The sequence below is a fragment of the Drosophila biarmipes genome, chromosome 3R (assembly GCF_025231255.1).
Source record: "Drosophila biarmipes strain raj3 chromosome 3R, RU_DBia_V1.1, whole genome shotgun sequence".
In the NCBI taxonomy this organism is placed as follows: Eukaryota; Metazoa; Arthropoda; class Insecta; order Diptera; family Drosophilidae; genus Drosophila; species Drosophila biarmipes.
Genome location: NC_066616.1, coordinates 13,599,106 through 13,622,445, shown reverse-complemented (window position 1 = coordinate 13,622,445; position 23,340 = coordinate 13,599,106). Strand labels below are relative to the sequence as shown.

General features: G+C 44.9%; 1 protein-coding gene across 5 annotated transcripts in view; it reads left to right on the top strand.

The window, feature by feature from the left end:
• The window catches only part of LOC108031378 (sterile alpha motif domain-containing protein 5), a 158,367-nt gene that overhangs the window by 130,353 nt on the left and 4,674 nt on the right, over positions 1 to 23,340 (top strand). For 2 of the 5 annotated variants that reach the window (XM_044091128.2, XM_044091127.2), the window contains exons 5-16: positions 7,895 to 8,248; positions 8,626 to 8,912; positions 8,973 to 9,022; positions 9,528 to 9,634; positions 10,996 to 11,082; positions 12,356 to 12,412; positions 15,576 to 15,633; positions 16,139 to 16,257; positions 18,631 to 18,794; positions 20,421 to 20,502; positions 21,062 to 21,280; positions 22,317 to 22,509. In XM_044091128.2, coding sequence (XP_043947063.1) covers positions 7,895 to 8,248; positions 8,626 to 8,912; positions 8,973 to 9,022; positions 9,528 to 9,634; positions 10,996 to 11,082; positions 12,356 to 12,412; positions 15,576 to 15,633; positions 16,139 to 16,257; positions 18,631 to 18,794; positions 20,421 to 20,502; positions 21,062 to 21,280; positions 22,317 to 22,509 — 1,777 coding nt within the window. Of the gene's footprint in view, positions 1 to 7,894; positions 8,249 to 8,625; positions 8,913 to 8,972; positions 9,023 to 9,527; positions 9,635 to 10,995; positions 11,083 to 12,355; positions 12,413 to 15,575; positions 15,634 to 16,138; positions 16,369 to 18,630; positions 18,795 to 20,420; positions 20,503 to 21,061; positions 21,281 to 22,316; positions 22,510 to 23,340 lie in introns of all 5 variants that reach the window. The other 3 variants (XM_044091126.2, XM_044091125.2, XM_044091129.2) reach the window with 2 other exon arrangements.

Sequence of the window (23,340 nt, the reverse complement as noted above, 5' to 3'; positions counted from 1 at the left end):
ATAATAGTAATGAAAAGTTGTGGCTCCCATGGCGAAGCTTTGAATACACTTTCCGTGTCAGCCTTAGTAGTTTACTTCATAGAAGTTATCGAAAAACTTAAATAAAAAAAATACTATTTAAATACCAATTTTGTTTAGTATTTTCAAGTAATGTTGTTCTTGAAAAATGTAGTATTTTATATATTATTTTATCCGTTTTTGCCTACCCCTTCAAAAGTGTATCAAAAAAAGGAAGCCCCCTCGTAAGCCGAGAGAAACTGTAACGGCAAAAGGCTGTTGAAATGTAATTTGGCAAAATATTTGGGTGCTATCCTCGCTTGACTTTGGTTTCGTGTGTTCCACCCAAATGAAACTCAATCTGTCAGTCGCTCCGTCTCCGTCTGTCGCCGTCCGTCCCTGTCTGTCTGCCCTGCCAGTCATGTTGCCACCTCACCGCCCACTTTCAAGGCCTACAGGGTCCCTTATACGGGAACAGCACCCCACAAGCCCCGCCTCATATGTGCGTTAGTCATTTTGGCACTTTCTCATGTCGTCAGTCGCTTGGCCTCTTACTCATTCGCACAGCAACGCCTACCCATTTTCATACCACCGCACATGGGAGCGGATTGTTTTTCCCCATTTTCCCCATTTCCCAGCCTGTTTTTTCGCTCCTGTGGCAGATTAGTCTATGTACTCTTGGTGTTGCTGCCACATTTCTTTCTTTTTGAGTTTTTCTTCCCTGTTCGATTGTGCATTTAATGCCAATTTGCTGTGTTGTTGGTGCAGAACTGACAGACCTATGACAAATGTTTGTCTTCAAACGAAATGAAATCAATCAAGGGCAGGCGATTGAAGGAGGGCTCAGCAAGTGATTAGCCGGGGTTTCTTGCCTATTTCTTACTCCAGAAAAATACAGAATACCATTTAAGTATTCCCAGCTAATTTAACTGACATTTGAACAGACCTTGCACTTTGCTCTCTGAACCTAAAATTTATGAATCATTCAGTCTAGACATAATGAGAAATATTCATGCTCTAATCTCCCCTTCAATGGCCAACCCCTGAAAATCCATTGTCCATTTGCAAACTCATTTACAATTAAAACAACATTAATTTTCCTCTAATATGACCTCAAGCATTTGGCTGTCTGCCTGTCCGAAAATTTAAATTGCCAGAGACGCACAAGAACAACAATAAATGATTGTCCATCCTGGAACTCCGCCCCCCTCATTGTGTATAAATGCCGCAAAAAAGTAATTAAATTACGCTGCAAACCCAACCCACGACCAAACCCCAAACCCCAAAAACCAGACCAACCAGGCCAAAACCGAAGCCAAGCCAGAAAACCCCAGGAAAACTTAAAATGCCCCGCCCATGCAACAAGCGTTTAGCCACGCCCACTCCCTTTGGGGGCGGCAGGAGGTCCTGCTGTGTGCGAAAATTTCGCATAATTGCGTCAGGCGAGCGCATAAATTGCCAAAGACAAGCGGCCTGGGGGCACGTGCGTATCCGCAGGGGGGTCGAAATGGCGGCAACTGAAAGGGGAGAATCCATGGAAAAAAGGGGGACGGGGGCGGCAATCAAACGCTGCACTTTGCGTGTGCATATGTCAAATGGAACGGCTGCGGAACCCCCCTCGATGGCATATCAGACACCCACCATCTATGTGCCATCCACCCGCAAAGTGCAAGGACTCGCTGTCCTGGGCATTGCATGGCTGTCACTCCGAGCTGATAAAGGGGGAAATAAGAGACATAGAGCGCGGGGGCGTGGAGTGCCATGCATTTTGCCAACTTAAATTATATTAAGTATGAAATATTATGCTAATTATGGCTGATTTCATTCCATTTGAAGCACAAAGAACACGAACCCAGCGCGCTGCAGAGACAATGCAAATGAATTAAAATTAAATGGCTGGGAAAATGGAAATGAAAATGCGAATGCGAGTGGAAATTGAAATGTAATGCCAGTCGCTTGGCTCCCCCTTCTACGCAACGCAGTACTTTCGCCCTGCAGCTGTCTGACTTTTACACTTTCATGTGAAACGCGGCGTATGCGTAATTTTTGCCTTTTTTCGCCCACGAACGTCGCAACCCTTTGACAATTTCCACGCACTCCAGCTTGCTTTTTATATGTGTTTGAAATGATTTTTCCATCACTTACAAATGAGAAATTAAATTATTTGCTGCTAATGTATGAGCCAGCTGCAGGCAGAGCGGGGGTGGTGAAAATGTGTGGAAATGCCCCGCCCCTGGAGCGGAAATGATACAGCAAAAGAGCCAGAAGGGCAGCCATCTGAAGATGAAATTGTGCGCCGTGTGTCGCGTGGAAAACTAAAACTCATTTCTGGCAAATTAAACTTAAATGTGCCACGTTTTGGATGGAATGGAAGATGCCAGGCGGAATGAGTTGAGTCCGGAAGAGGAAAGGGCTGGTGGAGGATGTGTTGTAGGGGGTGTGTCTGTGCCAGCGTCTCAGTTGTGAAAATTAAAAGGCATTTCCGCAGAATGTCAGCGTCATATTGTAAAACATGAGTATTTAATTAGAAAATACTTTTAGGCAGCTACCTTCCTATAGCCTTCTCTTTTTGCACCGAAGTACACTTGGAGCATAGAATTGAATGACATTTTAAATGATATATTAAATTGAATATGATGTTTTATAAAGTAAGTTCACATATCCCAAAGAGTTTCTTCAAAAAGCCTTCGACATTGTCTTACTTTAAAGTATATCGCAAAGTAGTATAATTTCATTGTATCACTGCTATCATCACTTGATAGACTTTTTCTGCCCGTGTACTCCCCTCGTTTCCTTGTGTCGATACATGCGCCTGGCTAATGAATTCCTCCAGGAAGAGTTCGCCCCAAGTTCTGTGCTTTTTAACAACTTAACATAGTTTTGGTCTCGAGTCTCGAGTTTGTTGCCTGCTCATGTAAGGATGTAAGTACAAAATAGCATTTTCCTTAATGGAAAACCTCCTTCGCCTAGGCTCCGAACTTTGCATGTATGCGGGATATTAACACGGAAAAACCAACAGCCAAAACAGCGAGCTACAAGCAGGAATGGTGTTGGCTGAAAGTGCCGGCCAAGAAGAGGTCGCCGCCGGGGGGTTCAAAGGGCAAGGATAAGGACAAGGACGACGATGATGGCGATGATGATGATGGTGCTCATAATGACGGCCCCTGTGTGGCGATGATGATGATAACGATGATGGCTGTGTTAATGGCCAGGCATTATTCAGAGCCTCATTCCCAGATTGTCACACAGCGATAGGCGAGGGCGTGTGTGTGAGTGCGAGGGTATCTAGATTGCCGGCAGGCGGGGGTCAAAGGAGGCCCAGTGTCCACTGGCCATGTCAAAACTCATTTGCCGTTAACGAGCAGCCATTGTGCTTATAAAAGGATTATTTACAAATCACTGACTTTCAAAAATTGTCAACTGCAGGGCAAATGCCTGAGCAGCGCCCGGCCCCCCAACCCCTGACCCCCGACCGGCTGCTTTGATGTACAATTTATGGAATTAACCCTTAAGTGCTCGCCGGCATCAGACAGCAGCCGTGGATCAACGCTCCAGTTGATTTCTTTCGGCTGATTGCGGCCGAAGCGGAAACGGATCTGCCTTTTCTGCTCGAATCCAATCCAAACCAGCCATCCATCTCACAACAGTTGTGACTTGCAAATAGATTTTGCGATTTACAATTTGCAATTGATGGCCGTCTAAATGGCTGACTGAATGACTAAACCGCCCAAGGGAAGAAGGGGCAGACTTAAAGAGTCTGGGTTCCCCCTAATTGATGCCCTTTGTTTGCCCTGTGGTCACTCTAATTGGTGTTTGCATCTGGCTCTGGAAGTCTTGTGTAAACACGAGATTCTGGCTGACCGGCAGCGGAAAGGAATAACCACATGCCACTCCTGCTCCTGAGCTTCTTTTGTAATTTTGCGTGCGTTGTGTTTGCTCATTAAACGGATTTAGCCAGGCGCAGAATGGGGCAATATCACATCATTGGATTTGTTCGATTCTGAATGCTCTTTGCCGTTTTTTTGAAGAGAGTGAATATGTCGTTTAAGTATAAGGATTGTAAATTTCGAAATAAGGCCTTTTTCCCCCAGAAATTATTATGTACCTTGTATAGTTATTTATGCAAAAGTGTGGATCAGGTGTTGCTACAAAGCCACATACCCTCGCCAACCTGAATTATTATTCGCCCCTGGACGGACGTCATCAATTAGCAGGCCGCAAGTCGAGTGGCTACAGCCAAGTTTGCGGAAAAAATTGACAACTGGGCGGCGAGTGTTGCGACCGGGCCTAATGAGCAAACCAAAACCGACGGCGGGACTTAACGCCACTTGCGAAATCACATGTCAAAAGTTATTAGCCCGGCGTGTAATTTGCGACGGGCTGATTACCGAAATGTACATGAAACAAATAAACAAAGTCATTTGGCTGGGCCAGCAGGAATAACAAAATTCGCTGCCAAAAAGTTGGGATGCTGCTGTCACTGCCAAAATCCGGGGCCAAAGTTGCTCGATCCAAGCCAGCGCCTTTCCGCCCCTCGATTCAGGCTGTCAATATCGTGGCAACATATTTCCTCGCTTAATATTTTCTCCCTACACTTTTTTTTTATTACGCCCTGGCTCCTGTCGCTATTTCAGTTGCTGTTACTGTCTGCGAGGACGTGAGGGCGTTAAACTCATACATCACTTTATCCCGGCTCCGGCTGCCTGGATATCCAAGTCCTGGGACGTTGGCAGGCTCCCTAACTAACTGCCTCGCCTCCCCCCGACTCGCCTGCTGTTTGTCTTGGTCTGGCGCGTTTTTCTCGCACCGCGATGTGTGTCAAGAGTTGCCAATAAAGCGGCAACAGCAGCAGTGGCAGCAGCGGCAGAAGTAGCAGCTCCCCAATTCTCAACCCGATCGCTCCTGCGGAGAAGCTATTGAAAATAAATTTATAACGCATACGTCATGTGAGCCAAGACAGAGTTCGCAGTTTATTGCATTTGTCGCTGGCATTGCAAAACTTCAATAAATTATTTTATTGCGACAGTTATTTTGCTTGCTTTTGGCCCTCGCAGCACTCGTATGGGTTTTTATGAATTTGTTCAGCTCGCCAGAGCCAGCACCATATAACCATGAGCATAAGTGCGATGTATCTATGGCGAAATCCATCTGGCAGGAGCTAACTTTCTGTCAGTTGGCATTTTCGTTCATTTGGCACTCAAGTCTCTGGCAGCCAAATTGCAAATGACTTTATGAATTTGCTGTTACGACTTGGACAAGCTCCGCTGACCTTTTGCCAAGGGGGGGAGAATGGCTTGGCTTGGCATGGCAAAGTATGTATAGTATGTAGTAATAATCAACCCTATGCCGGGATGAAATTGATTCCACATGAGGCATAAAGCCGGAATTGCATAATAAATTTGTGCACGAGCATAATGAGTTGTTGAAAGATGGTTTTCTGGGTTATGGGCAAGGGAAAACCCACAGACAATTGCTACAGAACGGAGACGGTTTATAAGGCATAACATGTTGATTGATACGCAGACAGCCAGCCCGGTGATCCGATCGTTTTGCGGCCATATCAAGTCCCTTTCGCCCAGACCCATTCCAATCGGGCATTAAACACACTTTGTCAGACATAAAGGGCCAAAACACTTTCGTTCCCCTTCATCAAAAGTTGACACTTTGCAAGTTAACCTTTAATGAAAAGGCCAAACAAGCCGGCAGCCTGGAGGGCTCATTGTGAAATTACCCAAAGCGCAAAGGGGGCGCAGACGACAGGAAAAAATAAGAAAATGGAACTCTGGCTGGTAGTGGTATGGCCGAGGGCTAGGAAACTCTTACTTTTCCCTCTGCTGGCATCCTAGTCAAAGAGGCAATAAGTAGCAAAAATTACGCTAAACGTGGCAATTTCCTCGCAAATTGCACAATATATACACAAAGCGAGTTCTTATGCTCTACGCATGTCTGGGCTGTAGGTCCTTCGTCTGCTCAATTTAACTATGGAGAGGAAAATTTGCTAAAATATTAAGGTAGGACTTGAAATACTCTATGATGTTGAATAAAAATAAAGGGAAAATCGAAGTTAACTTTGGTGGCAATTTTTCAATGGCAAGTTGAGGGTATAGCTAATTATCTGTCGGATAAAACTAACATGAAGATAAGATGTTTAAAAATTGAGTTACACTTTCTCAATGTGACACTAATTTTACGCACGATAACTTTCATTCAATAAAAGAGAAAAACAATGTTAATTTATGCCTGATTTTTGGATATAATAAGTTCAAGTTAGCTAACTGACGGTTAAATTAACAAATACTATACTATACTAAAAACTATAATTTTAATTAATAATTTAACAAGACATTAAGAAATCGCCTTAGGAAATACACTCTTTAACAACATTTCAATTAAGATCCTAATTTCTATTCCATTTGGTTAAATCTCGTAGCTCCGTTATGTCACATACAGGGTAATATAATTTTATTACGGCGACAAATTGCTGATAAAAGTCTACTTAAACCGGCAAAAAGAGAGTATAATAAGGCCCGTAGAGCAGCGAGGCACGTATTTTTCATCCGTCAAAGCACGACGCACCCATAACTGGCGCACTGCAGATGCCCAGGTAAAATCCGGGGCCAGGTGCCAAGCTGAAGCCTGTCAATTTCCACATGGCCCGCACATGAGGTGGGTAAAATGGGGCAGGATATGGGACAGAAATTGCGGACGGAGCGCGGCCGGAGGAATCGGGCGATATTTTAATGCGTGTCATATTTGATTGATGCCAGCGCAGCGCAGCGCGGAGCCGTGGAACAATGTCAAGCGTTTAACATTGCCCCGAGCGCCACTCAAAATGTCAAGGCAGTGGGGTGTACCCCAGCCCCAACCCCAACCCTTAATCCCCAGCCCCTTTTAAACCCCGCCATTTCCGCTCTTTTTTCGCCCTGCAAAATTGCCCCTGCAGGTATGCAATGAAAAAGTGCGTAAGGGAAACCCATTGTTCCTGTGATTGAGTGTGTGTGAGTGGGCGGGGGTGGGAGTGTGTGCGAGTGCCTCTGTTTTGTGTAATTTAACATGGCAGTTTGTTAACAATTTTATCAGGCCCGAGATGCTTCGCCTACCGAATAGGGGGAAATCGCTTCGAGAGCCGTAAATACAGCCGCCTGCGTGGGTGGGTGGCATAATTTATGCCCAGACTAAGTGCATTATGTTTGGTGCTCGGGCTTTTAGTTGCCCCCGCCTCCTATTCCGCCCCAAGGCAGACTCAATTATTTGTGGCAATTGGCAGCGGCAGTTGGCGCAACTAATTTGACTTGAGCGGCGTATTGTAGGCAAACAAGCAAACATATGGGCTGGGCTATGTGGGAGTGTATTTAATTATGGCAAGGGTACACGACAACACAAATCTGAACAAGCTTTAATTATATTTCCCACTTGGTACTAAGTACGCTTCTATAAACATAGAAATAGAATAACTAATTTAAGAATAAGAATTCATCCACGCCTCCTTTAAAAATTCTAACCAAACATACTAAAATTGAAAAAGAAAAAACCTCTTAACCCTCGTGTCAATGTGCAACCCGTAGTGAAGTAATGACCTCTGTTAATAAACCACCTAAGCGAATTAACCCCTTAAGCTATTAACCCGGTGACTAGCCCAACCGCTAACCCCATCCAACGCCAACATCAATGTAGCATCATTAACCGCTCCGCCTCTGTGCATTCTCCACCATTCTCCACTCTGTCTCACCCTGAACTCATCTAGTTAGCCCCACTGTAACCTCCGCACCTTATAAAGCATTCATAACATCCCCCAGCCACCAAACCCACTCCATACTTTGCCGACCAAAAAATAGAAATCGAAAACTTGGCCCAGTGTTTCACCGTTCTCTGCTGCTCGTTTCTCGATCTTTTGCAGGATGGACAACGCGGCCATTTAGAGGGCCTGGCATCCGTCTATTGCGAGCTGCTAATGGCTCCCTTCGGGGACATTTTGGCGGCTCTCGAGCAGGCGCGCCAGGCGGCCTGGGCGGAGCGCAGTCCGCTGCACAGTGCCGCCCAGTTAGGGGGCGGCGGCGGAGGAGTAGGCGGAGGCGGTGGGGCTGGCGGCAGCACGGGCAGCGGCAGCGGCGGTGCGGCCAGCGGTGGCAGCGGCGGGAGCAGCGGCGTCCTGCACCACCGCCAGCAGCACGGCCACCGCGGCCACTCGATGCACGGCGCCGGTCTGCCCAATAGTCATAGCCAGCCCATTTATGTGCCCGGAAAGTACTCGGTATGTATGATGATGACCCGGAACCACCCAACCATCCAAACCCCAAACTTCCCGCCTCCCTAATCACCAAAACGAAAAAATCCGAAAAATAGAAAGACTCCATTAGCGGTCCCCTAAGGAAAATATTTACAAAATCAACAGAAAAGGGAATTTTCCAAAACGAAACAAATTGATGTTGGCGTTGCTTGAAAAAATAACAACCGAAAAAACCATTAAGCATCTATCTGAATAAATTTATTTAATTGTGTGTTAAGAATTGTGTAAATATTTTTTGCTTGCTTGCGTTCTCCACTTTCACTTGCATGATGTAGTTGTGTTTACTTAGCCCCAGAAGAGTAAACAACAAAGTCACTAATTTGTTTAAACAATTTTTGCAGCCCTCGAGTTGCTTGTCGGACAAGGAGGAGGATGAGATCTATGGGTTCGGCTATGGCGTCTTTGCACCCCGCGTGGCCAGGGGCGGGTTAACGCAGCAGCAGCAGCTGTTGCAGCAGCAGACGCTGCAGACGCAGCAGAGCATACAGCAGCAGCAGCAGCAGATGCAGATGCAACAGCAGCAGCAGCAGTTACCACTTGTGCAGGGCCAGCAACAGGCGGGAAATGGACCCCATCAGCACCAGACTCTGCCGTCCAATGTCGCCCATCTGAACTTTGTGCAGCAAAAGTGAGTACAGGACTTGAATAACTTCGAATACCCTCCATTGAATGTTGATGCCTTTTGCAGCTGCCTGAGTCCGCGCTCTGCTTATTTCTATGAATTTCCACCGACAGCAGGTAAGTTGAAGGAGGAAAAGCCGTGGAAATACGTTTCTTAACCTTGCTGGGGATTTCTAAGGTCTTTTTGAAAAGGCGATGACGCGATAGTCAAAAGGGAAAAAGGAAATATTCATTTAAGCAAAACAGAAACTCTAAGAAGTGTAGAGAACTTAAACAAACTAAGTAGGTTGATAAATACAGGATCTATAAAGTTGATTGTAACAACAAATTGCAAAAAATACCAAATACAAAAAAAGACATTGTGACAATCGTTTTTAAAGTATTAGTTATATTTTTATGGAATCGTAATGTCGAAACTCTTATTTTCAAGTTCTACAGCACCAACTTGGTTACTTATTATGTTTAAAAAGTAATTTGAACTCTATAATTTGAAATGATAGCCCCCACTGCAAGGTTATGGAGCTCCTAAAAAAAGGGAAAATGCAAATCAGCGCTGACTTGAATTTCCTTCACTAATTCAATTTCTCTCCTCTTTCACCGACTTTTCCCCCGCGACTTTCAGAGGGTCGCGAGACAAAGAAACGCACCACTCTGGCCCGATTGCTGAAAGGCTTGAAGACTGTCAATCGACGGGATCGGAACAATCAACAGAATGGAGCCCAGGCCAGGGTAAGCAAAGCACTCCCTCAATACATTTTCCCCAGAATTTTGCCCCGTTTTCCCGCCATCCCCTGGACCTTCTGCGAGCTGAAACTCATTTTCGCGCTTCGTTTTATGACCGCAAGCAAATTGTTTGTCGTGTCCCGCAACTTTTGTGTCCCCAGCCTTTCATTTGAATCAACTGCTGCGGTAATTCTTTCAATTTATTTGCTCGCATTTCGTTTGGTTTTCTTACCATTCCTTCCACGAGCTGCCCTCTTCTAGGCTGCCATTTTATGACTTTCTGCGTCTTGACTTGAATATTCCGCAGTGCTCTGTGTAGTACACTTAATCTTGGCCCTGGGGACATGTAAATTTTTATGCGCGCAGCGCCAGCTTCTCCTTTTGCCAGCTGAAAAGGTTAAAAATGTTTTGCCCACGGCCATGTCTACATTGCCACTTCTCATCCTGGCTGCAACAGTGGCAGCTTCCTTCCACCCTCCCCCCGCCAGTTGTTGTACACTCGCTTTATCTGCGCCGCTCACAAAGGATTCATTCAGCGCCTTTGATTAGAGCAACCTTTGGGGAAAAGCATCAGGATCGAGGAGCTGGAGCTGGAGCCGGAGCTGGTTGTGGAACAGCTGGCACCGGCGGGGGCACTATTCTTGAGCCGAGCCCGAGCCCGAGCCTGGCAATGAAACTGCGGCCAGGAGCAGAGATAACGTGCCACAGGACGGCGACGCTGCTCATAAATAAGCAAGGACATGCATAAATTTTTCACAAGCAGCGCAGAAAAGAATAAATAAGGCAGGGGCGGAGCGAGCGAAAAAAAAATAAAAATAATAAACTGCCAGGGGGAGGAAGAAGGCAGCAAAAAATAAACAGCCGGTGAAGCCAGGACCTGCTACACAGATAAGCGCAGGAAATGACTAAGGATATGTGCCTAAGTAGCGGCATCCTACTCGGCAGCCGTGGCCTTTCAAAATATAATTAAACAGCACTCACCTGGGCCATGCGTTCGCTCGCTCGCCGGTTCTCCCACCTGATTTGCTATTTATGATAAGAAAACAAACGCATTAACAGCGACCCTGCCGAGAACAAGGGTCGCAGGGTGACCCTAACCTGACCCTTGACTCGTTATTAATTAAAAATTAAAGCCCCGCCGAAAGGTGTGAAATACAAAATGGCGTCCTAATGGCGATAAAGCACGATGCTGTTCTGGCCCTCTTTCAGGGAGCCCTTGATTTACGAGCAGCCTTTTGCCCCCAATACCCTCACACCCTGACCTTTGTGCATACTTGAGAAAGTTAATAAGGGCGGCGATTGAAGGCACGCCCCAAAATGAATTTAAACTTGGCTCTAAATTGATTCTTTCTGCACTTTCCTTCCAGGCGGCCAACGATCGTCTGAGGCACTTTCAAATGATAAACGGCGGCGCCGGCGGACAGCAGCACAGTTTCGAGGAGACAATCCACAGGGTGAGTTCCATAAAAACCTGGATGCACCGATAAACAAAATGGATGTACATTAATAGGACATTTTGGGGAGAAATTCAGGTTTGAGAAGAAGTTCAAGCGGGTATAAAATACATACACTTAAGTAGGCACGAAAGAATAAATATAATAAAATGGATTTCGATTTAAGGCAGGAGTTCTGATTTAAAAATATTTTGTTTTGTAATATCTTTTTATTTCATCATTTAAGAAGTTATAGAAAAAGGAATACGATTGTATGTTTTTAATTACAAATGGCTTACGTGTCTTATGAGTAATTTGTATAAAAACCTTTAAGACCTCAAATGGAGACGGTGATGAATCTTAAAGTCACATTTTAGAAGGAAACTTAAACTCAATAAAATGTCAATTTAGAGATAGTAGAAATAAACAATTCAGTAAAGCTTTTAAAAAATGTATCTGTATTTTAACCATCATATACATTTTCTCCTGATTTAAAAACTATACTCCTCCAGCATGTTAAATATGCGTCTGCTAGTGGGATGTTTGGTTGGTTAGAATGGAATAGTCGCATAAATATTTATGCCGCAAATTTAACAAGCTGATGTTTCTGCTATGCTGCCGCTGCTGCTGCTGCTTGCTTCTGTGTTGCAACAGCTGCGACAGCCAACAAAAATTGTGTTGCAACAAAAAAATTTGCACAAACTGCACGGGGAGCGGCAAGAACAGGGGTAAAGTTTCGCACAAACGCCAACCCCCTTTTCGACTGCATTTGCAATGCAATTTCAACACGAAAGCTGCGGCTGTTGCTTTTGAGCACGTTTACCTGTAATGGCATGCCACCAGCAACAACAACTGCAACAGGAGTTGCACCCAGCCCCGGGGGGAGGTTGGTGGAAAGGAAGAGGAAGTGGCAGCGTGTGGATGCATGCAACATTTAAAAGTTCATTGCCGTCAACATTCATTATTAATGACAGCGCGCACGGCGCCAAACTAAAAACAAGCAGCAGAATGCAATCAACGGCGACAGCAGCAGCAACAGACAGACAGCAGCAACACCTGCAACAGCAACATCAGCAGCAGCAGCAGCAGCGGCAGCAACACCTGAAGCAACAGCAGCTGTAACAATAGTTAGAAAATGCATAATGCATAGCCAAACATCCTGCGATTCAAAGGCACCAACTTGCCCCCTTTAGACTTTAAATTTTCGTTAGCCAAGAAATTAGTTGCCGCATTCATAAATAAACAAAGTCACTCAGCAAACGACAAGAGCTAATAGACAAATTTCCAATTGCAGCTGAAAGTACAAGAGGCCATGCGGAAAAAGGAAAAATTTCAACGTGAACACGAGGAGGTAAGTGACTTGAGTCCCAGCGTCCAACATCCTGTGACCACAAGCCAAAGATTTATGCCTTCAAGATGTCTATTCCAAAATTGATAAATGCGTATGGCAAACTTTTGCAGTGGCCAGGGATAAATCAAGCATATTTGTTCTGGGCACTTTTCACAAATTAAATAAACATAAAACACTCACAGGCCCGAGGGTCGAGAGTTGGCTGAAATTGCAGTGGGCTAGTTGGTTGCACTATTAATTTCACAGATTCCGTAGCCTTTTATTTGCATGCATTAAATACACAAACGGAAGAAACAGTTGCAATTGCACAGGCCAAAAGGTTTTGCTTGCTTTTTCTTGCCCTCCGGCATACAGTGCGTTTCGGTGTTGTAAGACAGCCTTTAGGATAGGTAAATAAATATTACAGAAAAGATAGATTTAAGTGGGCTTAGTTTGGGGAAAAACCGTAATTAAGTTTGTTTATATAAAAAACTGACCAGAAAAGATAATAAAGTTTATGGGCAGCACAGAGCCGCCATAAACTTCTTGATTCCTTTTTGAAGTTATGCGGAAATCCACTCATAAAACTTCGCTTAATTGCGAAGCATAAATGCAAGCAACTTATAGTTGCGTCACGCACTGTTTGCATTCGGACTTGTTTTCGCAATATATAAATGCTACGACTTCTACATGCACAAGCCAATTAAAAAAGCTATTAAAAATATTTGATATAAAAACAGCAATTATTCCAAGGCATAAAAGCCCGAAGACCAGGCCAAAAGCCCGAGCTGCCAAATAAATGTGTGTGCGAGTGTGAGTGGCGAGCAAACATGCAAAACAGAGGCAGACAAAATGTTGAGCGCACAGATACTCACCAACGCACACACACACACACACACACACAGAGCCCAAAACGAGGCAACAAAAACAATGAAGTGCAACGTGGCGAATGATAAACTTTGGACTGTCATAAAAAAAAGAAAGTACTTTCCTCACTTGAAAAACGTTGTCCAAACGAAGGACATGATAAAAACGGATGGGCGTGTCGGTGAAAGAGACTAACTTATTTATATTTATATGTATGCCCAGAGAATTAAATGTGAAAGCCGAGCAAAATATTTCATGTTGATTGCTTGATACCCCGGGCTGATTGATAATATAAGCCCCTCATTCAGCGTGAGCCACGTGGAGAGCTGAGATTTTTTGCCTGGGCTTAAAACCGAAATCGATTAAGGAAATCATTACTTCCACGGCACTCGGCATCTTCAATCAAGTTGGCAGCAGCAGCCAGCATAGTTAATTATGCCAGTTATCAGGCTCAATGATGGATGCGCAGCATGCTGAGGCGAACTTACACTCGCCAAGCACAGGAGCACTGAGAAAAAGTAACATGTGAATTAATAAACTAAAGAAGCGATTTTACATCAAAACTTACAAGGTGACTCAAAAAATGCAATGAATATTAAAAGTGGTATTCGAATAAACTCTTAAAACGCACGAGATTTTACTTACAATAAATTAAACGTGTCTAAAAGTATGCAGTGCCTAAAAATGTATTCGCATCGTAGAAGAATATTTGGAAAAATAATATTGTTGCATACTTTTAGGCATGTAAAATTACATTCGAAGTTATAATCACCGAATATCTCTGATTTTTAGTTTTACTTATCAAACTAGAGAGATATTGCTTATTTTCAGCAACATTTATAAATAAAAGAACCTTCAAATTGATCACGGTGCACTCGCACAAATTGCGTTGCTGCACGACAATTTGTCGACTGTTTGCTGGCAGTCCAGGAAAATGTGTGCTTCTAAGCAAGGGCAATAATTTTTGTGCATAAATGAAAAGCACACAAGAGTGCGGGCTACGATATATAGGAGTCTACTAGTTCGGCGCTAAAGAGGCGGCTGTGGGGGCCAGGGTGTCACATTGTTATTGTTGTTAGTGCTGATGCTACTGCTGCTGCTTAACTTGTGCAAACAACATTCTGTTTGTCTAATTGTAATTGCTGTTTTTGCAGCCCCCACATGGAAAGGAGGCTGTTTTCCATTGGTCCAGGAAAAGCTGGAAAAGCTGTGTGTGTGCCTGTGTGCCGAGCAACATGAAATATTTATGATGGGAGTGGGCTAGAAATTCTTCATTCTACTTTTTTTGTTTTCTGGGGTCTTTGCATTTGGCCAGGCAATTAAGCAGGCGGGCCTCAGACCTCAGATGTGATTAGAATTGTAAGAAAAGTGCCAGTTGCTTCTTGGCCAAGTAAATTTCAATTTGGTAACGGAAAGATCCGACCAATTGTGGGGGAGCGGACCATATAACATCGCAACCCACTGCCATTTGAATGCATTTTAAATGCGACTGGCCAAAAAAGCTTTTAGCTAATTTTTCAGCGCCCCGCTTTTATTGCCCGCTGTGTCTCTATTTGTGTTCTGCTGTTTTCTGCCATGGCCCTGGCATGCTTTTCGCTTTTCGGCAGCAGAAACATTTTCATATATGCTCTCGGAATTAGTATGCAGCACACATAGAATGCCATTATGCTGCAGGACACTCAGGACATGCCGTGCCCAACAACAGAAAAATGGGAACAAGTAGCGCGCTCTAGTAGTAGTCGCAGTAGTAGTAGTAGCTCGGAAAATTGTTTTAGTTTTCAAATGGAATTTTGTAATTTTAACGCCTTTGCTCGAGACTGAGACTGAGCCTCAGAGCCAGCAGACTTGGCTAATAAGATGCCGGCTGTAGAAGCAGAAGCTGTCGAAGCAGCCCGAAAGTTGACAACATTTCGTCCTTTCATTTCGCACAGCAGTCACGTTTGGCACGCAGACAAAGTGCTGCCCAAATACGAGCAAACATGCATACGAATGCGAATCCAAATGCGAATAAAAGAACCCCTGGCGAAGGCGTCGACTTTAATATGGACAAGTTTTATTCAGTCTGGCAGAGGGTGCCAAAAAGTTACCTCTTTCTCTGACCATTTGCAAACTTGCCACACTGCTGATTAGTCTTGATTGAAAGAAATTATATTGAAGGCTCAAAATCAACACAATATAGTGAAATCTTCAAATAAGGTGTCTAAAAGTTGGCCAAAAAATATTTTAAAATTTATTTATGGCATTGCATACTTCTCGACGCCTTATATCTCTTAATAATTTGTTATAAACTAAAGCAACTTTGTTTTATCCTTTATAGATCCTGCGTGACATTCGACAAGGACTGTTGCAAATGAGTCGCGGCGAAGGACGCATGGGTGAGTAAAAAAAGAGCTCTAAAGAGAAGGACAAAGGAAAACTGGCGAAAAAGAGGAAAATCTAGGCGAGTGCCCCGAAAAGTATGCAGCCAGGAATTTTACACTTGAAGTGCTTCCACTGTTGCAAGTTGCAACTGCCTCTGCTGCAGCACTGGCAAAGGGGGCGTGGCCGGTCCGCCCGTCTGGCAAGCGTCACATGCATAAGCGAGCATAAAATCTTATGTCCGTTTCCGGGCCAGAATCCGCACATAAGCCCCGGACTCCGGACTCCAGACTGCGGAGCAACTTGCTCTGCTGCTCGCATGTGGCAAATGGCATAGCAAGTTTTGTGTGCAACGTGGCGTATAATAATATTGTGTTGCAGCCATTCTGCTGGCACTGCACATTTTTCGGTGGCTCGCAAAAAGTTTTTAAAGTTCCTCCTTCTTCCTGGTTTTTCCCCCTCTCTTGGAACTAATCGTAAGCCTTACTTGCGGCTGCTAAACTGGGCTTGTTCTCCTTGCAGACGATACGTACATGTACGACGAGGCGTTGAGGACGGGCGGCGGCATGGGCATCGCCGGCCTGGGCATGCCCATCGGTCTGGCCGGCAACGGAGGCGGTGGGGGAGCTGCCCACTATGCGGTGAGTGCCCTGCATCATCAAGGTCATTGGTACGACGAGCCGCCCTACGAGAGCGATCCCGATGACTTTCTCATGGCCGGGCTCAACTGCGGTCCAGCTGCCACTATACAGGTGAGGTTCATCGTTACAGTACATGGGAAAATACCCTCTAGTAGGGACTAAAGTATAAGTGTAGCATAGTGAAGCCTTCATTTAATTTTTAATCCATATGTGGAGGCAAAAGTTGTAGCTTTAAACACTTACAAATAGTAGAGTTTTATAACCTAATTTTTTATATTTAGATTTTTTTTGTTACTTGTTACTACCTCTTCAAATATTTTGATAGAGCCCACAAAGTGATAATATAAGTTTATCTAAGTTCAGTATTTTCACGCCGACCTTAGCTAGTATTTTAGTGACTTGTTCAATGCGGCCTGAGTCATTCGGTAGAAACAAAAAATTGGCAGCGGCAACATTGTCGCAGTGGCAATCACATTTGAAATTTATGCGCCGCATCCTGTGTCGCCGTTAATCCTGGGTCCTGGTTGCTGGTTACTGGGCGGCTTCCTTCGGGCCGAGGGCCAAACCCGATCCAATACCAATTTCCAGTGCAGCCCGCCTTGATTTCTCTGTGGAATTTGCCAGCCACAAAAGTTGTGAGGGAGTTTCCGCTCGCAGACATTTTTTTCCGCCGTCGAGTTGGGTTTTCTTCAGCGATTTTCGCTTTGTGGCTTTCTTCTATTTGCTTTATTAAATTATACGCTGAATATATTTTTGTGCTGGCGCATTGATTTCTACCCACTTCGATTGGTATGTCCATGTCCTTTGGCATTTCGTCGTTCCTTTGCTGTGTGCATAACTCCAGGACAAACTGCGACTCGAACTCACTTTATTTTTATTGACAGTCAAAAAGTGCATAATTCTTGTTGACTTGCTCGACTTTGACTCTCTCGTTGGTCTGATTGTGGCTTGATCCTGGGGGGCGGGAGTGCTGGAAAACTCTGCGAAAGACGTCGCCGTCTTGAGACTTTCCTTTTGCATAATTTTCTTTGCCCCTTGATTTCTTTTTCCCATTTTTTTTCCTGCGTCTCCGGGAGTTGCGCTTTTGTCGGAACGCATTAGGCAAGTTATCGGGGGAATTTGTTTTCTTAGTCAATTGAAATCACTCAGCGCTGAAGCGTTCGAAGCGGCCCAACTCTCGGGGGCCATTTGTGCGGGCCTCCTTCGCTCTGGGCCCTTTGATGTGGCCACGAAATTTGTTTAAAATTGAAATGAAACTTTTGCGGCTCCCGAAAAAGGTTAAGCTCTCGCGTTTGTGGCTGCCTAACGGACCGAAGTAGCCGGAGATAATGCATTGAAATTGTTGAATTGTCGGTTTGGGGTTGCCTTTGGGTCCAGCCTCTTTGATCAGGGGAACATGATATGGCTCTATGTCAAACCAATTCCAGAGGACTCTCTGTGTTCCCCAAATATTGCGGATTAACCGAACCCGAAAGGAGGTCCGCTCGATTCAAAAAAAAATCTAATTCAGATTGGAGGTTTTTCCACACTCCCTGCGCACCCAAAACTTTGCTGCATCGCCTAAATTAAAAACGAGAAAACTTTGCAATTTCCGTTGCCAACCAAACATACGCAAAAAAGAGGAGCGCGGAAAGAAAACCAAATTTTATGTTCACTAAATTTAAAATTCCGAGCCGAAACCGGCAGCCACATCAAATCACTGGAAAAAACAACAACAGCCAGTAAGGGTACAGTGAAGCCAGGGCAGCCGCAACGGCAAATAAACTCGCTCCTCTCTCACGGCCCCATAAAGTTTTATAACTTTGTTAATTTTTCATAATTTTGTTGCTCTACAGCGGCCAACAAATTCTACTTGAATGCTAATCCCCATGTTGTGCGCACTCTATCTCCCCCTCTTCTTTTACAAATAGGTGCACTAAACAAAAAAATGCGGGGAAAAAATCTAAAACTTAAGAATAAAAACAGATAACCAAATATTTCAAACAAATATTTTAAGATACGTAAACATTTTATATTATGTTGTATATTTATTATTTTATATTATATTATTTAAAGGGCCTCTTAGAATATTTATTTTTATGTATTTTTGACATACTGTAAATATTATTAATATTTATTTATTTATATTTAATCTTACACTCATTCTGGCAAATAATGATTATCTTTAGTACCTAGGCTTAGTTTAAAATAGTTAATTGCATTTTTCACTTAGCCTAATGTAGTTCTAATGTACTTTCATTTCACATCTCACCACGAGCAATCCTAGATGCTAATTTCTCAATCCACTGTTTTGTCTCTCGATTTTAGATGGCGTTTTTCCCCCAGTGTATGTATGCCCCTCACTCACCGCTTTCTTCTCCGCTTTTTTTCCAGGGTGGCCGGGTGCGCTTCTCGAACAACCGCGAGAGCACGGGCGTAATTTCATTAAGATCCGCCGGAGATATTTCATTGCCGCAACGTGGACCGCCGCGTAGAGGTCTTATCGTGCCGCAGCAGCCGCCAAATCCACCGACAATAATACCCTTAACGCACGCCAGGTGAGTTTCCACCCGCGGGGCAGGGAGCTTGGGGGTGGGCACTGCCCGGTTGTTGATTGCCATTATTATTTGCAGTTGAGTTTATGGCCGAAGGGCCGACACCGACGTGAAGGTGGCGCATTAATAAATAAAACGAAGCCCCCAGAGTGGGCAGTTATGATATGGCAAATACAATTGCCGAACTCGAACCCAAGCCCAAGCTCGAACTCGAACCCTTTTCCGCACTTCAAAGAAGGAGCCGGGATCATTGAACCATAAAACTGTGCCACAAACGAGCCCAGTCTGGCGTGAAAAGGCCAAGCCTTTCGACCAGCAAACACTAATAGCCGACTGGCTGACCAAGGCGAAAGCAATCAAACAGCTCAAGTCTGGCATCTCGCATTTATTTGTCAATCGGCAAAAGGTGCGCACGGCGAACGCCCAAACCCACGCAGACAGACAGGAAAAAATCGGTGAAAAAGGGTAGACTTCACTTCATTAGTGCGGTTATCAACGGTCTGCAGGCAGGGTGTTCACCGAGCGAATGAATGAATGGGGGCTTGAATGAGGGAATTAGTGATTGAGTGGGGAGTGAGTGTCGCACGAGGAGGGGCACCACCTTGACTGACAGACGGCACACATATCGAAACGCATCGGAGCGAAAGTCATCAATTTCATATTGTTACGCATGCCACACTCGCTTTACACTTATATATGTATGGATTCGGATTCGGATTCTAGATTCTGGATCCTGAGTCCTCTATCCGAAAGCAATAAGAACAGGGCAGCAAGACAGGCCGGGACACTTGAATGAAATGGCATTATTGCTACTTCAACGCCAATCCACAAGTCAGGGCGCCAGCTCCTCAATCAGCCAGCTAGGTAGACAGCAGGAAGAGGAAAATTCCAGGGGGGCTTCTGGGCTGATGCGAAATGGAAAACGAGGAGCCCGAGTCCTGCGTTTTCCACACGTACGCATACAAAAGGACTTGCTGAAATAACTTATACGCCTCGTGCGCCGCTGGGGCCACAAAGGGAGCCAAACGAAAAGAAAACTTTTTCTTCTCACGAAATGCGGAGGGAGAAGCCAGGAAGAGCGGGCCTCGTGGTGGGAAAGGTGGAAAACAAACAGCAAAGGCAACCAAAAGTGAAAATCTCAACCAGTGTGGAAGCCAAATGGCAAAGGGAATGGCATCTGCCGGGAGAAAAAAATACAAGAAAAAGATATCAAGTATTTATTTATATGACCTTTGTTTGCCACTCGACCTCGGGTCGTGTATACCCACCTTACCTCTCGGCCCGACACCTTCCTGTCCCTTGCTTATTGTTTGCCATCAAAATGTTTGCCGTTTTCGATTTTAAAGTTATTTCTGGCCATTATAAGGGGCAATTTTCAGAGCAGCTTGATGAGAAAGAAAAGATTTTGTGTATAGAAAAATGAAAAGTGGAATGGATAGCAGTTGTTGGGGATTTCACTTGGACTTAAGGTGAAAATGATTATACTACTGAAGCTTTGTTTGGGGTTTAAGAAGCTAAGGTCGTTGGGTTGAGAGGTTTACCTAGACGAAAAGCTTAGGTTCCCCTGGGAATGGATATCTCTATATATTTGGATTCTTCTGTTGCTAATGTTTGTCTTTTACATTGCAGATCTCATGATCGCGAGAGCGGCGACTACGCGGGCTCCATCTCAGACCTTCAAAGCGTTACCTCCAGGCTCAGTGCGGTGTCGGTAAGTTGAGGAACCGAGTTCCTCTCGGATCGGGCTCATTTCACTTGCAGCTTTGGTGGCTCCTCCGACTCCAACTCCCCTACAAATCCAACTCCACCTCTAGCCCCAACTCCGTGCCCAACTGCGACTGCATCTGAATGCGTCTAAATTGATTAAGTGCTCTTTGTGACAAACAAACTTCGCATTTGGCCAATGTCGTCTGGTCGAAAATGGACGATGGCTGAAATGCACGTAGATAGAGGGAAATAAAAACGAGCGGGCGAGCTAGCAAACGCACACAAACTTGAAAAGCTTTTTAGCCAAGTTTTTCCCCCACCGCCCCGCCCCGGGCTTTAGGATTTTTTCCTTGTTTTCCCGGAGTCGGAGTTGGCACTTAAGCCAGCTAAACGTTGCCGGAATACCAACGGCAAATGCTATTGGTTTGGATTTGGAATGAGGACGAGCATGAGGACGGGGGGCAGCGACCATTTCATTTGCAAAGTTGACTTGCCCTAACTTGGCTAATATGGAAACGCACTCAATCCGCTTTTCTCCCTCCCCCGTGTTTTTTCCCGTACAGATTGGCACCAACAACTGCACGGCCCGCTACAGAACCCTGAGCGGCGGAATCGGGGAATCGCCGTCGTTGTCGCCCAGCCCATCGTCGGATTACGAGGACATCGGGGTGACCCGGGGTCACGGATGCCTGCCGCCCAGCCTGCTGGCCGCGAAGGCCAAAAAGAACGGACTGCCCCACGGCAAGGCGAACACCATTTGCCAAAAGGCCACGGTGCATCATGTAAGTTAATTAAACGCTAATGCCAGGAGGGGAGAGCGGCTCCAGATTGCAGGAGGATGGGGAGGCCAAGTGCATCGGGAGATGCAGTCACGGAGATTTTGTTGACACATTTGTGGCCTGCAAAATGTAATTAGCCACTTGGGGGCCTGCATATGCAATTGGCTTCAACCGGGCCTTGGCCACGGCTAAAGCTAAGTCCTTATAATGGCCCCCACGGCCTGGACCACAACTCTTTGGCGCGACATGCACTCTAAATGCAAATGCCAGTTTAATGAGTTTTTATGGCCGCTTGCACTGTTTGGCGCGCTCGTAAAAGTGAAAGTTCGTCTCGCAAACTTTCGATGCGAGTCGAGGCCTGCCAAAAAAATATGAGGAAAGTTTCCTGGCGTCCAGACCTGGGCCTAGGTCTCTCAGCTTAAGGCCAAGAGAAACTAATGCAGGCAGTGCTTAAATCCGAATAACAAGACACCGGAAAATATTTTAATCAAAATTGAAAAAATATATATGTTTTTAAAATTGTTTAAAAAAAATATTTGCCCAAAAAGAACAGCTTTTTAAAACTGATTTATCAGTAAATAGAATATATTGTTTAAATAAAAAGTATTAGTAGATTTGTATTGCGTTTAATTTAAGCGAAAGCAATATTTTAAAAATGTCTAAGATACCTATACAAAAGGGTTCATTCAAAAGGGAGACAAATATATAGAATGAGATTAATAGTTGGATCCCAACAAAATAAGAGCTACTATTTATTTACCGTGTACTCAAAACCAAGGCTCCTGCTCTACGCTCTGCCTTGACGTATTGGTATGTTCGTTTTAAACTTTTTAATGATTTAACTAACAAAACTTTCCTGCTGTTCTTGTTCTCTTACTGGCGCTCCCCTTCAACATGCAATTTATTGCACAACGATGACGACGACGACTGCGACGACGACGCAACCAAACACACGGAAAAAACACGGATAACTTTCACTCCGGCTGGGCTGGCCTGGCCTGACTTTGCTTGGGGATTGGAACTGGAATTGGATTGCTAGTCGGGCGAGATGCGTAGCTCGGCAAAGGAAATTGGCGCATTTAATGAGAATGGACGAAACTTTGTTGCCACAAAGGATACGTCGAGGGATTTCAGCAATTCCCAAGATAATACCGACCGTGGCAGCATGAGCGATCAGGCGTTCGCCTGCTCGGCCAGCTCCGTGGAAAGTTTGCCCAGTGCTTCCGGTTCGAGTAAGTATATATAATGGAGGGATAAGGGATACGGATACGGGATACGGGATACGGGATGCAGGGCTGTGTATCTCCCGGGCTGTGTATCTTTGTCTGAGCTGGCAATTTAGAGTTTTCGGGTTTGATTTCCGTCTGCTGCTACTGCTGCTCCTGCTGCACCAAGCTGTCTGCTGGATGCTCCTTTCCACCGGGAGATGGCCATGGAAAAATTCCCAGACTGCCTTGCTGGCTGCTGGCTGGCTTGCATATTGGTCTATTAACAGTTGTAGTTCTTGTTGCGGTTTTTTGTTGCTCCTTCAAATTTTGCAAACTTAATGAATTTTTAATGCACTTGCTGCTCTGCAGCCTGGCCTCTTGGGTGTTCAAAAAAAGGGGCCAAGTGCCGATGGGCGATGGGCGGGGCAGATTGCAATGTCTGGGGCGTGGTTAAATGAAGGGCAACCGCTTCCTTTTTAATGAACAAAACTTTTGTCCAAATAAAAGGCAACACCAGAGGGGGTGGCGGGCATGGCCGGGTGATACAACTTTGAAAAGTGCAAGGAAAAATACTTTATTTTTCATGTGGCCAGGACACAAAGCAGGGATTAGCCAAAAGCTTTGGCCAGCAAACCAAACAAAAGCAACGCAAAGAAAACAACACAGCACAGAGAAATAATGGAAAACTTCAAGTGCATATTTGAATATTTTCGGGGCCAAGTGTACGAGTACTCAGTGTGTGGGTGTGTTTGAAAATATTTGAAAAGTTTTTAATTAACCAAACGAACGGGTGTGAGTTCGAGTGTGCATGTGCATGGCTGGCTGTTTGTCCATAGTAAATTCCTAGGGTCCTGC